The sequence below is a fragment of the Oncorhynchus kisutch genome, linkage group LG2, assembly GCF_002021735.2.
Source record: "Oncorhynchus kisutch isolate 150728-3 linkage group LG2, Okis_V2, whole genome shotgun sequence".
In the NCBI taxonomy this organism is placed as follows: Eukaryota; Metazoa; Chordata; class Actinopteri; order Salmoniformes; family Salmonidae; genus Oncorhynchus; species Oncorhynchus kisutch.
This window is the reverse complement of record NC_034175.2, coordinates 49,446,537-49,463,270: the sequence shown is the minus strand read 5'-3', so window position 1 is coordinate 49,463,270 and position 16,734 is coordinate 49,446,537. Positions and strand designations below refer to the sequence as shown.

Here is a 16,734-nt window from a genome sequence, read left to right as displayed (position 1 = left end):
TTTTCCAACTGACAATAATTCATAATTCTGAGCGTAGTTACCCTAATCAACTTCAACATTTCAATATGTCATTGCAGTAATACTAGTAGACCCCTTCTTCAACACAAGTCATAATCTGCAACAAGATATCACAGTCTCATGTCATTTCTTGACGTCCTTGGACAAACATCTATTTTTGCCTAGTAACTCACTTAATTTCATCCTGATTGGTTAAGTTAAGGGTTAGGGTTTGGGATAGGGTTAAAATAGGAATAACTCTAGGGTTAAGATCAGGCAATAATTCCGATTGGTTAACAGTTCAGGCATTCATTCTGATTGGTTAAGTTAAGGATTAAGGTTTGGGATAGGGTTAAAACAGAAAAACACCTCCAGGTTAAGTTTAGCCATTAATTAAGACTGGCCTTGCTAACTCATTGTGGATGGATGGCTCAGTGGTCTAAGCAGTGAGCTCCAACTCCATAGACTGCTGGTTTAATTCCAGCTCCTGGCACTTGTTTTGAGTTGTTGTTTTTTTGCCCCTAGTGGACGGTTTTGACAGCTTCTCCTGACATCCTGGGGACCTGCAAAAATGCCACATTTCTACTTGAATCTGGAGTGATCTCTCTGGTCATAATATAGCCTAGTTCCCATCAATACAGATCAGCCTGTAGATATAAGATATGAGATATTTACTTATATGATGCACCAGCTGCTTGATACTGTAAAGGTTAAGTAGATTTAAACTGGTATAGATTGGGGTTAGGGGTTTCCAATCCAGTGCTCCCCTGTATTTCAACCTGGACTAACATAGTAAATGTAAACCCGGGACATACCAATTGTGATATGTTACGTTTCGTATGGTATGCATGAATTTGTGGATGTCCATCATCCATTTTGTATGATATGTTACCATTTACAGTTTGAACAATATGTTACGAATTTGCAAATAGTGTGACATTCCAATTTGTTGTGACTAACATTAGCTAGGTGGTTAACACTAACATTAGCTAGGTGGCTATCGTTAGCTAGGCTAGGGGTTAGGGGTAAGTTTAGGGTTAGGGGAAGGATTAGCTAACATGCTAAGTAGTTGCCAAAGTAGCTTTTGTGTTTTACGCCTACCCATCCACCCCGACCAACCACCTTACTTTAGTCTAATACCAAACGTAACATATCATACTAATCTGGGTGTCCCGGATATATGTTTACCATGCTACATCTAGTCTATGAGACCAGGCTGTATAATTCACTGCAAATGCATGTGTATTGTGTGATTGTTTAGAAAACAAAAGCAGGTCTGTTAGAATGTGTATGTCATCAGGTATATGCACTTATGTGTGTGTGCCTGTGTGCGTGTGTACATGTGTGCCTGCGTGTGTGAGTCTGTGTGCCCTATGTCTCCTTACCTAGTATAGCCAGCACAGTGTTGTCCTTCAGCACCTCCATGGACCCGGAGCAGACAAAGTAGATGGCCTGCAGGGCGTCTCCCTGGCGGATGAGGAACTCTCCCGGGGCGCAAAACGACGTCTTGATGATGAGGGACAGGGAGCGCAGACACCCCCTACTGGCCGACTCAAACAGAGGCAGCTGAAGCAGCTCCTTATTCAGGTGCATGGCGATGTCCGCCCTCAACTCGTCTGGGAAGTCCTTCAACAACTAGAGAGAATGGGGGATGAGAACGAGAGAATAAAAGATGAGAGATAGAGTTTGGACAGAGAGGATTGACAGGTGAGAGAGAAAGTTGAAGAGGTAGAATAGGGGGGAGAAATAGAGGCAAAACAAGTTATTGAATTGAGAGAAGAATCAATACAGGAGGAATTAAATTTTTAACCAACAGGAGCATTGGGAACATGAAAAGAATACAAGAATGAGAGAGAGAGAGAGGCAGCATAGTCGTAAGAGAGGGACTGCTTAGTCCACTTTTGTTATAACCCACCTCGCTGACGTCGATGCCATTGTTAACAGACCAGGTTGTCTGGAAGCACTCCAGCATACGTTGCTCCAGGGCTTTGGGCAGGCGGTGGACCCTGATGAAGTCCTTCAGGTCCTTGGTACGGGTGTGGTAGAGGGATCGCCGAGAGTACATCCTCTGAATGATGGCAGTCACGTTACCAAACACCACCGCATGCATCAGGGCTGGTGGCAAAGGGACAGGGAGAGGTTAGTGTGTGTGTGTTGCTGTGTGTGGAGGGGGGAAGTGGGGGTGGGGGGTGTGTAAGTGTGTGTGTCTTCAACGTAAGAATCAGTCATAGATAATACTTAATGATACAAACAGAAAATAGTTTCACATACAAGATACATATACCAGATGCACAACAATCATCTACACCAAGCCCAGGAAGATCAGAGAGTAATCTGTTACAGCCATACTGTATCTACAGAAGGTACATTGCTCATGTAACAGACTTCAACCAAGGACCCTCTGAACACATCAACAACTGCCTCCCACGAAGCATCATTACCGGCCCTTGCAGAGCAAGGGGAAGCAACTACTTCAAGGTCTCAGAGCAAGTGACGCCACGGATTGAAATGCCACTAGCGCGCACCGCTATCTAGTTAGCCACACCGGTTACACTCACAGCGTTTCAATAGCATACCCCTGCCAAAATAGAGGTCTAATCGCACTGCCTCTCTCTCTCTCCCTCTGATTTTCTTTCTTATCTCTTTCTTTCCTGCTTATCCTTCTCTCTGTGTGTCTGATTACGGCTCTGCTCTTTCTACCACCCCCTCTTCCATCGCTCTCTCTCTCTCCACACACACACACACGCACACACATACTTTTGTTTTACTCTCCTTGTGGGGACCAAAACATTTATTTCCTTTCAAAATCATATTTTCCCTAACCCTAACGCTAAACCTAAACCCAACCTTAAATCTAACCCTAACCCTAATTGTAACCCTAACCCTAAGCCTAACCCCTAAGCCTAAAATAGCCTTTTTACTTGTAGGGTCTGGGGAAATGTTCCTTGTTTTACTATCCTTGTGAGGAATTCTGGTCCTCACAGAACAATTTGACTCTGCGTGATTGTGTGGGTTGTTGCTTTTGGAGGTTTGCAAGGATGGGTATGTGTGTCTCCAGTGACTGAGGTTGAGAGTGTGTGTAAGTCTGATAGAAGGGGCCACTAACAAGGGTGCTGTGACTGTGTGTACATGGATGGTTAAATATCAGAGCCAACTGAAGCAGACACATTGAAGGGGCCCATTCTAAGAACTCTCTCCTGACCGATTAGACAATCAGTGAGTTCCTCAGTCCTATGATCCTAGATGGTCATATCATTCTTATTGTGTAACAGTCTGGTTCTGGGTAGACAGGTTGTTGTTTCTCCCTGTGAGGATGAAGCTCTCTAATATTCTCCGTCTGTCTGGCACATCGCCACGGTTACCTGTAGGACTATAGCCAGCTTATCTGTATTTAAACCGTGTTTAAACTTCAACTCTCCAGGCAAAACAGGTTAAATGTGCCTGTTTTGACATGTTCCAATGAGACAATTTTGGGCAGGATGTATGAGTGTTTTGTGCTGTGTTTGTGTGCGCACACATTAAATGTGTACGGATGTGTTACTTTCAGTGTTGAGCAGTGTCTTTTTAAGTGTATGAATCTGTGTCTGTGTTGACACTAGAGAGTGTGTTAATGTGTGGATGGCATTTCAGCTGTCAGCTGGCTGGGACAGTAATGGCACAGTGCTATGCTCTGGTGACAAGCCTGTGTGTCTGTCTGTGTGTCTGTGTGTCTGTCTGTGTGTCTGTCTGTGTGTCTGTCTGTCTGTCTGCCTGTCTGTCTGTGTAGCCTCCACACTTAATTACAGCACTTTAATTGCACTGAGGCCTAAGAATATGCCCTCCTCCTCTTTCTCTTTACTGCCCCCCTCTTATTGAAGAAGCACCAGACTGGACATCTGGAATGGGGTCAATTTGTTACACCACCCTGCCTGCGTGTTGAATGGCACCATATTTCCTATATTGTGCACCTTTGACCAGAGCCCATAGGGATGGCTGAAAGTAGTGGACTATGTGGAATAGGGTGCCATTTGGGATACATTCATAGACATTCACCACTCTCAAGTTACATCATTGACAGTTGTTCCATTTGCAAGAAGCCCTGGGGAAAGCAGGTTGCTGTGAACACGTTGCTGTTTTTTCATCTAAGCTAATAATATGCAGACAGTTTCCATTTGAACCATTTATTATGAACTAGTCTACCAGGCATGAACTCAAATGAACCAACCAACTCCAAAATGCGACAAGGAGTGGGCTTGATCAGTGTGATGTGGCCTCATGGGAGATGTAGTCTAAGGATCAGTGGGGAACTGTAAGGGCATTCAGCACAAAAGGATTCATAATGATTTATAAAATGATTTATATTGTTGTATTTAAATTTCATTGTAATTTCTATTTAATCTTTTCTTCTATTTAAACAACATTCTATTTAATTTCTTCAGTTTGTGTTGGAAAGGGAATGGTTAACACTGAACATAAACAAAATCCAATTAGGATTGTTCTTTGGTGGTCTGTGGGGAGAAAAATCTAGCTAGCCATTGGCTAGGCCCTTAGAAGCTAGGCGGAATGCATCTGCATTCAACTGTATTAGGGCAGAATTTTGGAGTGACAGAGAAAACAACCAATCACATTTTGCAATGGGTGGGACAGTTTTTTTCTACTTCCGCCTTCACGAAGGCCTAGACAAGTCACTGCTGAGTGCGAGCGGTATCCTAGTTAAGAGTTTTTTTAGGGGGTAGATTAGCTGTAATATTGCAGATAGAGTTGAAGTCGGAAGTTTACACTTAGGTTGCAGTCATTTAAACTCGTTTTTCAACCACTCCACAAATTTCTCATTAACAAACTACAGTTTTGGCAAGTCGGTTAGGACATCTACTTTGTGCATGACACAAGTAACTTTTCCAACAATTGTTTACAGACATATTATTTCACTTATAATTCACTGTATCACAATTCCAGTGGGTCAGAAGTTTACATACACTAAGTTGACTGTGCCTTTAAACAGCTTGGAAAATTCCCAAAAATGATGTCATGGCTTTAGAAGCTAGGCTAATTGATAGTCTAATTGACATTACTTGACATCATGGGAAAATCAAAAGAAATCAGCCAAGACCTCAGAAAAACAATTGTAGACCTCCACAAGTCTGGATCATCCTTGGGAGCAATTTCCAAATGCCTGAAGGTACCACATTCATCTGTACAAACAATAGTATGCAAGTATAAACACCATGGGACCACACAACCGTCATACCGCTCCTAGAGATGAACGTACTTTGGTGCAAAAAGTGCAAATCAATCCCAGAACAACAGCAAAGGCACTTGTGAAGATGCTGGAGGAATCAGGTACAAAAGTATCTATATCCACAGTAAAACAAGTCCTATATCAAACATAACCTGAAAGACCACTCAGCAAGGAAGAAACCAAAACCGCTATAAAAAAGCCAGACTAAGGTTTGCAACTGCACATGGGGACAAAGATCGTACTTTTATGGAGAAATGTCCTCTGGTCTGATGAAACAAAAATAGAACTGTTTGGCCAGTGACCATCACTATGTTTGGAGGACAAAGGGGGAGGCTTGCAGGCTGAAGAACACTATCCCAACCGTGAAGCACAGGGTGGCAGCATCATGTTGTGGCGGTGCTTTGCTGCAGGAGGGACTGGTGCACTTCACAAAATAGATGGCAAATGGGTCTTCCAAATACGAATTGAATGTATGTAAACTTCTGACCCACTGGGAATGTGATGAAAGAAATAAAAGCTGAACTAAATCATTCTCTCAACTATTATTCTGACATTTCACATTCTTAAAATAAAGGGGTGATCCTAACTGACCTAAAACAGGGAATTTTAAATGTCAGGAATTGTGAAAAACTGAGTTTAAATGTATTTGGCTAAGATGTATGCAAACTTCCGACTTCAAACTAATGTACTTGTCTTCTTGCTCAGTTGTGCACCGGGGCCTCCCACTCCTCTTTCTATTCTGGTTAGAGCCTGTTTGAGGCGGTTCTGTGAAGGGAGTAGTACACAGTGTTGTACGAGATCTTCAGTTACTTGGCAATTTCTCGCATGGAATAGCCTTCATTTCTCAGAACAAGAATAGACTGATGAGTTTCAGAAGAAAATTCTTTGTTTCTGGACATTTTGAGCCTGTAATCGAACCCACAAATGCTCATGCTCGAGATATTCAACTAGTCTAAAGAAGGCCAGATTTATTGCTTCTTTAATCAGAACAACAGTTTTCAGCTATTCTAACATAATTGCAAAAGGGTTTTTTAATGATCAATTAGCTAATCCAAGTTTATAATTTTAAAAGGCTAACACCGTGCCATTGGAACACAGGAGTGATAGTTGCTGATAATGGGCCTCTGTACGCCTATGTAGATATTCCATAAAAAATCTGCCGTTTCCAGCTAACAATAGTCATTTACAACATTAACAATGTCTACACTGTATTTCTGATAAACTTGATGTTATTTTATTGGACAAAAATGTGCTTTTCTTTCAAAAACAAGGACATTTCTAAGTGACCCCAAACTTTTGAATGGTAGTGTACAGTATATTATATGTCCACACTATGAAGTTGGATTAGTACTGTGAAATTGTGAAAATAATGTCAATTTCGTTTTAGTGAAATAATTATTTGAAAAGACTGCCTGAAATTCAGCCAGGCTGTTTTGGTGGAATGGAGTTTTGGCCTGCCTGGCTGTTTTGGTGGGATGGAGTTTTGGCCTGCCTGGCTGTTTTGGTGGGATGGAGTTTTGGCCTGCCTGCCTGTTTTGGTGGGATGGAGTTTTGGCCTGCCTGACTGTTTTGGTGGAATGGAGTTTTGGCCTGCCTGGCTGTTTTGGTGGGATGGAGTTTTGGCCTGCCTGGCTGTTTTGGTGGGATGGAGTTTTGGCCTGCCTGACTGTTTTGGTGGAATGGAGTTTTGGCCTGCCTGGCTGTTTTGGTGGGATGGAGTTTTGGCCTGCCTGACTGTTTTGGTGGAATGGAGTTTTGGCCTGCCTGACTGTTTTGGTGGAATGGAGTTTTGGCCTGCCTGGCTGTTTTGGTGGAATGGAGTTTTGGCCTGCCTGGCTGTTTTGGTGGGATGGAGTTTTGGCCTGCCTGACTGTTTTGGTGGGATGGAGTTTTGGCCTGCCTGACTGTTTTGGTGGAATGGAGTTTTGGCCTGCCTGGCGTCCTCATAAGTTAATAGACCAATAACAAAGAAAACATTTCCAAACCAGCTAGTTTCCCTTCCCCACTCAGACCACTCCCAGACAAAAATTCTTGCTTGAGAAATTGCTCTTTACCAAGATGCGATTTTTGTTTGTTTTTGACCATTTTAATGAAAACATTTTTACCCAGATGTTAAAGGCTGCATTGGGCCTTTCATGTCGCCCTTCAAGGTGAACTTTAAAAGTGAAGTTTAAGATGATCATCATTTGGTGAGTGGCAGTGGCACCTGCTTGCTGTTAGGTATCTCTTTGTAAATATTGCGTGTGAAACATTGTTGCATTTAACCTTTACATCACCGGTTACTTTGTGTGCTGAACAAGATAAAATATGTTTGCAATGGGAAATAATAGCTGTACATTTCGATTTGGAAATGCTTAATGGTTGTATTTTTGTTATTATAGCAGGGGCCTACTGGATTCTTGTGAACGGGCTGTTTTTACAGTAGGCTATGCTGTGTGTGACTGCTCTCTTTCTATTGGCCGTGTCTATGTGATTTACTAAAAGGGTTTCTCTCCTGCACGGAGCATGTAGAATAGGGTCGCTTTCCATTCAGCACCACAAGCTTTTTACCTTTGATGTGCCACTGTTGTCATCGCTAGGCTATTGGTGATAGTGACAGTGTTAGGCTACTGTAGGATGTTTAAACTGTTGTTGTTGCTCGTCGCATTATTCCATGCAGGGCGTGTGCGTGACAGCCCAATGCGTGGCTTGTAATGATTAATTCATGATGTCATCAAAAAACATTGCTACTCAAATCACATTTTAATTGTCACATGCTTCGTAAACAACAGATGGAGACTGACAGTGAAATGCTTATTTACGGGCCCTTCCCAACAATGCAAATAAAGAACTATAAAAAATTATAATAATAGAAAAAAAATGGTAAAACAAGGACAAAATACAAAATGAGCAATGATAGCTTGGCAAAATACACGGGGTAACAGTACCGAGTTGAGGTGCAAGGGTACAAGGAAATGGAGGCACATATGTACAGTGCATTCGGAAAGTATTCAGAACCCTTGACTTTTTCCGCATTTTGTTTAAGTTCAGTCTTATTCTAAAATGTATGAAATTGTTTTTGTTTACCTCATCAATCTACACATAATACCCCATAATGACAAAGCAAAATCTGTTTTTAGAAATTTTTGCAAATATATTAAAAACGGAAATTTCACATTTATGTAAGTATTCAGACCCTTTACTCAGTACTATGTTGAAGCAACTTTGGCAGCGATTACAGCCTCGAGTCTTCTTGAGTACGACGCTACAAGCTTGGCACACCTGTACTTGGGGAGTTTCTCCCATTCTTCTCTGCAGATCCTCTCAAGCTCTGTCTGGTTAGATGGGGAGAGTTGCTGCACATCTATTTTCAGGTATCTCCAGAGATGATCAAATGGGTTAAAGTCCGGGCTCTGGCTGGGCCACTCACGGACATTGTTGTGAAGCCACTCATGCGTTGTCTTGGCTGTGTGCTAAGGGTCGTTGTCCTGTTGGAAGGTGAACCTTTGCCCCAGTATGAGGTCCTGAGCGCTCTGGAGCAGGTTTCTTCCATTTAAGAATGATGGAGGCCACTGTGTTCTTGGGGACCTTCAATGCTGCAGAAATATTTTGGTACCCTTCCCCAGACCTGTGCCTCGACACAATGCCTACTGACAATTCATTCGACCTCATGGCTTGGTTTTTGCTCTGACATGCACGGTCAACTGTGGGACCTTATATAGACAGATGTGTGCATTTCCAAATCATGTCCAATGAATTCAATATACCACAGGTAGAATCCAATCAAGTTGTTGAAACATCTCAAGGATGATCAATAGAAACAGGACACACCTGAGCTCAATTGTGAGTCTCATAGCAAAGCGTCTGAATACTAATGTAAATAAGGTATTTCTGTTTTTATTTTTAATACATGCGCAAAAATGTCTGCAAAAACTGTTTTCACTTTTCATTATGGTGTATTGTGTGTAGATTGATGAGGAAAACATATTTAGAATAAACAAAACAAAATGTGGAAACCGTCAAGGGGTCTGAATACTTTCCAAATGCACAATCTACAGTTGAAGTCGGACGTTTACATGCACCTTAGCCAAATACATTTAAACAATTCCTGACATTTAATCTTATTAAAATCCCCTGTCTTAGGTCAGTTAGGATCACCACTTTATTTTAAGAATGTGACATGTTAGAATAATAGTAGAGAGAATTATTTTTTCAGTTTTTATTTAATTCATCACATTCCCAGTGGGTCAGAAGTTTACATACACTGAATTATTATTTGGTAGCATTGCCTTTAAATTGTTTAACTTGGGTAAAATGTTTTGGGTAGCCTTCCACAAGCTTCCCACAATTTTGGCCCATTCCTCCTGACAGAGCTGGTGTCACTGAGTCAGGTTTGTAGGCCTCCTTGCTCGCACACGCTTTTTCAGTTCTGTCCACAAATGTTCTATAAGATTGAGGCCAGAGCTTTGTAATGGCCACTCCAATACATTGACTTTGTTGTCCTTAAACCATTTTGACACAACTTTGGAAGCATGCTTGGGGTCATTGTCCATTTGGAAGACCCATTTGCGACCAAGCTTTAACTTCCTGATGTCTTGATATGTTGCTTCAATATATCTACATAATTTTCCTGCCTCATGATGCCATCTATTTTGTGAAGTGCCCCAGTCCCTCAAGCAGCAAAGTACCCCCACAACATGATGCTGCCACCCCCGTGCTTCACGGTTGGGATGGTGTTCTTCAGCATGCAAGCCTCCCCCTTTTTCCTCCAAACATAACGATGGTCATTATGGCCAAACAGTTCTATTTTTGTTTCATCAGACCAGAGGACATTTCTCCAAAAAGTACGATCTTTGTCCCCATGTGCAGTTGCAAACCGTAGTCTGGCTTTTTTTATGGCGGTTTTGGAGCAGTGGCTTCTTCCTTGCTGAGCGGCATTTCAGGTTATATCATGTGGCAGACCAGGGGGTTTGGTCAAGACGTTTACATAGATCAGACACAGACAGAGTATGATTAGCTCAGTTTCAAGGGTGTTTATTAAATAATAAATCAAAAAGAAAATAACAGGTCTCCCCCATGAGACCCTCTCCGGGATACCTTCTCCTGGGCTCCGGGTCTTCCTGTATCCTGTCGGGCAAACAAACTCAACTCCCCCGGCTTAGCTCAGGTAACCGTATCCAACCACATGGAAGTCACTTCACTTCCCCTCGTCCTCTCCCTATGTGCTGCCCTTCTGGCAGCTTTATGGGCCTCGCACAGCTGGTGAGCAAGCCGCCCTTGATTACTCACCAGCTCCCAATCAGCCCCAATTTGTCCTGTCCGGAGAGCCCGTCGAGACCTGGCACGTCCAGCAGATGTGGCCACCGCCTCGTGATGTAGACTTCATTTGTTACCAGGCCTCAACGAGTCTCCCCCTGGTGGCTGACCTGCTGTACGCCACAGTCCATATAGGACTCGTTTTTCTGTGGATATAGATACTTTTATTCCTGTTTCCTCCAGCATCTGCACAAGGTCCTTTGCTGTTGTTCTGAGATTGATTTGCACTTTTCTCACCAAAGTACATTCATCTCTAGAAGACAGAACGCGTCTCCTTCGTGAGGGGTATTACGGCTGAGTGGTCCAATGGTGTTTATACTTGCGTACTATTGTTTGTACAGATGAATGTGGTACCTTCAGGCATTTGGAAATTGCTTCCAAGGATGAACCAGACTTGTGGAGGTCTACAATTTTTTATGTAAACTTCTGACCCACTGGAATTGTGATACAGTGAATTATACGTGAAATAATCTGTCTGTAAACAATTGTTGGAAAAATGACTTGTATCATGCACAAAGTAGATGTCCTAACTGACTTGCCAAAACTATAGTTTGTTAACAAGAAATGTGTGGAGTGGTTGAAAAACTAGTTTTAATGTCTGTAAAATTCCGACTTCAACTGTAGGTAGGGGTAAAGTAACTAGGCAACAGGATAGATAATAGACAGTAGCAGCAGCATATGCATTAGAGCTAGATATAATGTTGTGTGTTTTAACTGATGATGTTTCTGTTATTTGTCTTGATTTTTTAGTTGAAGTTTGACGTAATACAACTTTTCCCCCCCACTGAAGGTCCAATAGACATGGTTCGATACTGAAGCTGCATTCTCTGTTTCCTTGATAGAGCACATAGAGAGAAGCTTGAAGCACTGTAGAGGAACACCTGCCCTACTGCTGGGAGACCTGGGTGTTTGACGCTCGTGGCAAGAGAAGAAGAGATTCAAATTGAACAGAGGAGAAGACCAACACTATCCTTGCTGCTACTGTATATTCATGTCTCAGTGGGGTCCCGGCACCAGTTAATGAGTTAAGTGAATATTTAGGCCACTCCACGCTGAGAGGCTCTCTGGGAGGGCACACACACGCCCTCGGCCCTGGCATATACTGCTCAACCCGAGGGGGGGGGGGGGGTAAAGAGGGAGGGAGGAAGGGATGGAGGCAGTGAGAAAGGGATTAGGGAGGGGGATATGGAGGGAGTGTGTTATACCACTCACTTATGTCATAATTACTCAATAACAGTTTGCCATTGTCAGTATTGAAGAGCCACTTCTGTCGATATCGTTAGAATCTCTGGTACACTACATGATCAAAAGTATGTGGATCTGCTCAATGAACATCTCATTCCAAAACAATGGCATTACTATGTAGTTGGTCCCCCCTTTGATGATATAACAGCCTCCACTCTTCTGGGAAGGATTTTCACTAGATGTTTGAACATTGCTGCGGGGACTTGCTTCCATTCAGCCACAAGAGCATTAGTGAGGTCGGGCACTGATGTTGGGCGATTAGGCCTGGCTCGCAGTCGGCGTTCCAATTCATCCAAAAGGTGTTCGATGGAGTTGAGGATAGGGCTCTGTGCAGGCCAGTCAAGTTCTTCCACACCAATCTCGACAAACCATTTCTGTATGAATCTCGTTTTGTGCACAGGGGCATTGTTATCCTGAAAAAGGCAAGGGCCTCCCCCAAACTGTTGCCACAAAGTTGGAAGCACAGAATTATCTAGAATGTCATTGTATGCTGTAGCGTCAAGATTTCCCTTCACCGGAACAAAGAGCCTAACCCCAACCATGAAAAACAGCCCCAGACCATTATTTCTCATCCACCAAACTTTACAGTTGGCACTATTCATTCGGGCAGGTAGCGTTCTCCTGGCATCCACCAAACCCAGATTCTTCCGTTGACTGCCAGATGGTGAAGCGTGATTCATCGCTCCACAGTCCAATGGCGGCGAGCTTTAAAACACTCCAGCCGACGCTTGGCATTGCGCATGGTGATCTTAGGCTTTTGTGCTCGGCCATGGAAATCCATTTCATGAAGCTCCCTATGAACAGTTATTGTGCAGACGTTGCTTCCAGAGGCAGTTCGGAACTTGGTAGTGAGTGTTGCAACCGGGGACAGACGATCATTACGCGTTATGCACTTCAACACTCCGCAGTACAATTCTGTGAGCTTGTCTACCACTTCGCGGCTGAGCCGTTGTTGCTCCTAGACATTTCCACTTCACAATAACAGCACTTACAGTTGACCAGGGCAGCTCTAGCAGGGCAGATATTTGACAAACTGACTTGTTGGAAAGGTGGCATCCCATGACGGTGCCACGTTGAAAGTCACTGAGCTCTTCAGTAAGGCCTTTCTACTACAAATGTTTGAATATGGAGATTGCATGGAGGTGTGCTCGATTTTATACACGTGGTCAGCAACGGGTGTGGCTGAAATAGCCAAATCCACTAATTTGAAGGGGTGTCCACATACTTTTGTATATCTAGTGTATATTTATAAACAGTATACACCAGAGAGCGATAGCAGAGGCGGCAAACATCATTAGAAGGTGGTTTCCTATCCCCCGACACCACTGAGACCTGACGTTCTCACCAACCAATAACGTCCCTGTTGTATATCTCCAGGGACTCACCTCCTATGAGCATGGTGCAGATGGAGAAGATCTTCTCAGAGTCGGTGTTGGCTGAGACGTTTCCGAAGCCCACGCTGGTCAGACTGCTCAGAGCGAAGTACAGAGACGTCACGTAGGAGCTCCTCACTGATGGACCCCCACCCAGAATCCCTCCACCCTGTCCCCCACCAACCCCCACCCCACCAGCCAAGGCCCCCGCCCCAGGCCCTGTGACGTTCCACTGGCTGGAGTTCCACGAGTCCTGCCCTGCTAGCTCCAACCCGGACACGTTCCATTGGCTACTGTTGGCCGGGAAGGCGTTGACAATGGCGGGGTGCAGCAAACCAGGAGCCAAAGTAGCAAGGGGAGACAGGAAGTAAGGGGTGCCCAGACGCTTTCCCAACTCGTGGAGCCAACCTGAGAGAGGGGGGAGGGGGAAGGAAGTGGGAGAGGGAGAGGGAGACAAAGAGAGGGAGAAGGAGAGGGAGGGAGGGAGGGAGGGAGAGAGATAGAGGGGGGAGAAATACAAAAGGAAAGTTACATACAGATACCTAGCTGAATAACACATTGTGGACAGCCTGTCAGCGATCCACATAAACACACTCATGGGGGAAGAAACTGTAGCTTTAACCTTGTAGTTGAACTGGGCTGCCCAATGTACACAGTGCGCACACACACACACACACACACCCACACACGACACACACACACACATGCACGTACGCACGCACATGCACACAGACGCACGTACGCACATGCACACACACGCACGCACGCACATGAACACACACACACGCGCACGCACGCCGCACGCATGCACACACACACACACACTGAAGCTGACCCAGTGTATAAACAAGGCGCACTAATGAATGTCTCTGGGTAGTCTCAGTGAACTGAATAAACCAATATCATTAGGAATGTTACACCTCAGTTGTTGCCTAATTAGCTTGTCATTATGCAAGCTAGCATTTCTAGGACATGTTGAGTATAATCTTTCTGATTTATGTGCCAGCATGTGTGTAGTGTGTGTACGTGTTGGTTAGGTGTGTGAGTGTTTGTCAGTATGCAGCAGTATGTGTGTGAATACATTTGTTTATCAATGTGTTTGTGCACCCGCAGTGTGCACTGGGGTGGGTCTTTTGAATAGGGTTGCTTATATGGCTGTGCGAACATAACAAATTATGTAAGAACTTGGCAGAACTGTCTCAGTCAGCTTTTCTGTCCATGCACAGCCAGATACATATACTTTGCTGTCCGTGGTCCTGAACTAACTCTCTGGCAACTCCTCTTCTCTTACCTTGTCCAAGGTTCTGAACATACCCTCTCTCTCAACTGCCTCCTGCAGTCTCCCTGCCTTTGTCCATTTAACATACAGTATCTGTCCTCCTTTGCTCTGAAATAATGCTGTCCATGGTGCTGAACTCCAGGCCAGACCTCTATATAAGGCTGCTAGCAGGCTTACTCTCCTCTCTCTAAGAAACTGTATCAGAGCCAAAGCTTGATTGATTTGTGATCTGTCTGCAGGTGTATCCCAGGAGGTTACATACTGTTATTCTACCTCTGTCTGTCAACCTGTCAGTCACCCAGCCCACGTCTTTGATAGACGTAGCAGGAGAAGCACAGACGGTTCTACTGAAGTTGTGAATCTTTGACGTGACACTCAAAAGATAACAACCTCTCTGAGAGTTCAGTCTTCACAGCATCCAAAACAACAGGTAGGGAGAGAATGAGGGGGATGAGAAAGAGTGAAAGGACAGATGGAGAATTCTAGATGAGGTGCTGACAGAGACAAAGTTAGAAACTACACACACGAGTGCATACACATCACACTGAGTCCCATATATTCCATTTGAATAAACTGCCTGAACGCTATCTAGTGCCTTTAGTTAAGTTCTCACCAGAGACGTTCTCTCTCTCCCTCTCTCTCTCTCTCTCTCTCTCTCTCTCTCCCTCTCTCTCCCTCCCTCCCCCTCCCTCCCTCCCTCCCTCCCTCCCTCCCTCCCTCCCTCCCTCCCTCCCTATATATTGCACTACTTTTGACCAGAGACATATGGGTCCTGGTCAAAAGCGTGCACTATATAGGGAATAGGGTGACATTTGGGACAAAGTCATATCCTAGCCAAGGACTTATTTGATGCAGCATTCATCTGCTTAGTAATTGCTCTTTTTGTCCTCTTAGACATTGTGAGGATCCAAGGTCTCTCATACACCCACACGGATTTCAAACACATATTCAACACAACAATGTTTACTTTCCAGCAATGGCTATTCCCTTTTCCATTATACAACTCTAGAATACTATAATTGATGTGGCAGCCTCGCTCTAGCCCGTTCTTCTACCGCCCCCTCCTTCTCCCCGTCTCTCTTCGGCTCTCTATTGCCTGTGTATTGCCTAGCTCAGTGGACACTCCACCACAGGGCTCTGCAGTAGTCTGCTGGATAGCTGGCCATTTGTAAAGAAGGGCAGGGTGCAGGGAGCTGAAAATCATTTGTCAGGCAGTATTGCAGCTGTGGATGCGGAAAGGAGAAGGGTGCAGAGAGATATATTGTGGCTATGCTAGCACGGAGGAGCAGGGTGCCTGTGCCTGTAGGGAGAAGGGTACGGTAAGGAGGGATGGAGGCAGCAGCAAGGAGCAGGGAATTGAGTATTAGACAGTATTGTGCATCGTGGCTGTGGTTGCATCGAGGAGAAGGGTGTACGCAGGGAGCAGAGAACTGAGCATCAGCCCTGACTAAGAGCTGCTCCCATGGACTTGAATTATTGATATGTATGCAGACAAAAGGTTCTGCAGCCGTTCACAGTACAACCCTACAGTACCTGCAGACACACACAAACACACAAACACAAATGCACGCCTGTGGTCTATCTGTTGATATGTCTTTGTTGCTGTTGTTGTTTTTGCTGTTGTTGTTGTGAGCTGCTGCTGCTGTTGATGTGTTTGTCATGTTACTAGAGCCGGTCTATAAATACTGCTGATCTATAATAATAACAGATGAAAGAAAACAGGCTTATAAGATGTGAGGGTTTCTGTGTGTTTGTATAGGAAATTGAAAATATGCTATTACATTTGGTGCTTTCATGGAATGGTTTGGCAATGCTGATGGCTATCTAAGGCTCGAAAGACAATTCATGTTTGACAGTCTCCCACCTAAATAAATATTTTTGTCTCAAATAAATGTATCAATCTCATATCACTGCAATATAATATGAAACTGACAGAGCTTGAGAGGATCCGCAGAGAAGAATGGGAGAAACTCCCCAAATACAGGTGTGCCAAGCTTGTAGCATCATACCCAAGAAGACTCAAGGCTGTAATCGCTGCCAAAGGTACAAAGTACTGAGTAAAGGGTTAAAAAAATACAAAAAAAGATATATAAAAAATGTCTAATCCTGTTTTTGCTTTGCCATTATGGGGTATTGGTGCTTTGGTACTGGTCCAGGACATAAAGATACTGTCAGTATCCTTTCTGGGGATCAGTGTCTCAGAGTAAGGGTGCTGCTCTAGGATCAGATCCCCCATCTTATTCATCATGATCTAAAATGAAAAACTGAACCTAGGTCAGCACTCCTACTCTGAGACACTATAAATATCGACTTCTGAGCCATTTAAT

At 44.0% G+C, this 16,734-nt stretch overlaps 1 protein-coding gene across 1 annotated transcript in view; it reads right to left on the bottom strand.

Moving 5' to 3' along the window:
- Nucleotides 1-16,734, bottom strand: part of LOC109867835 (potassium voltage-gated channel subfamily H member 8-like) — a 57,744-nt gene that overhangs the window by 23,575 nt on the left and 17,435 nt on the right. Inside the window, exons 7-11 of the mRNA XM_031796465.1 lie at nucleotides 13,491-13,536; nucleotides 13,355-13,421; nucleotides 13,141-13,297; nucleotides 1,913-2,112; nucleotides 1,383-1,632 (exon numbers count right to left, since the gene is read on the bottom strand). Of these exons, the coding sequence (XP_031652325.1) occupies nucleotides 1,383-1,632; nucleotides 1,913-2,112; nucleotides 13,141-13,297; nucleotides 13,355-13,421; nucleotides 13,491-13,536 (720 nt within the window). The remainder of the gene's footprint in view (nucleotides 1-1,382; nucleotides 1,633-1,912; nucleotides 2,113-13,140; nucleotides 13,298-13,354; nucleotides 13,422-13,490; nucleotides 13,537-16,734) is intronic.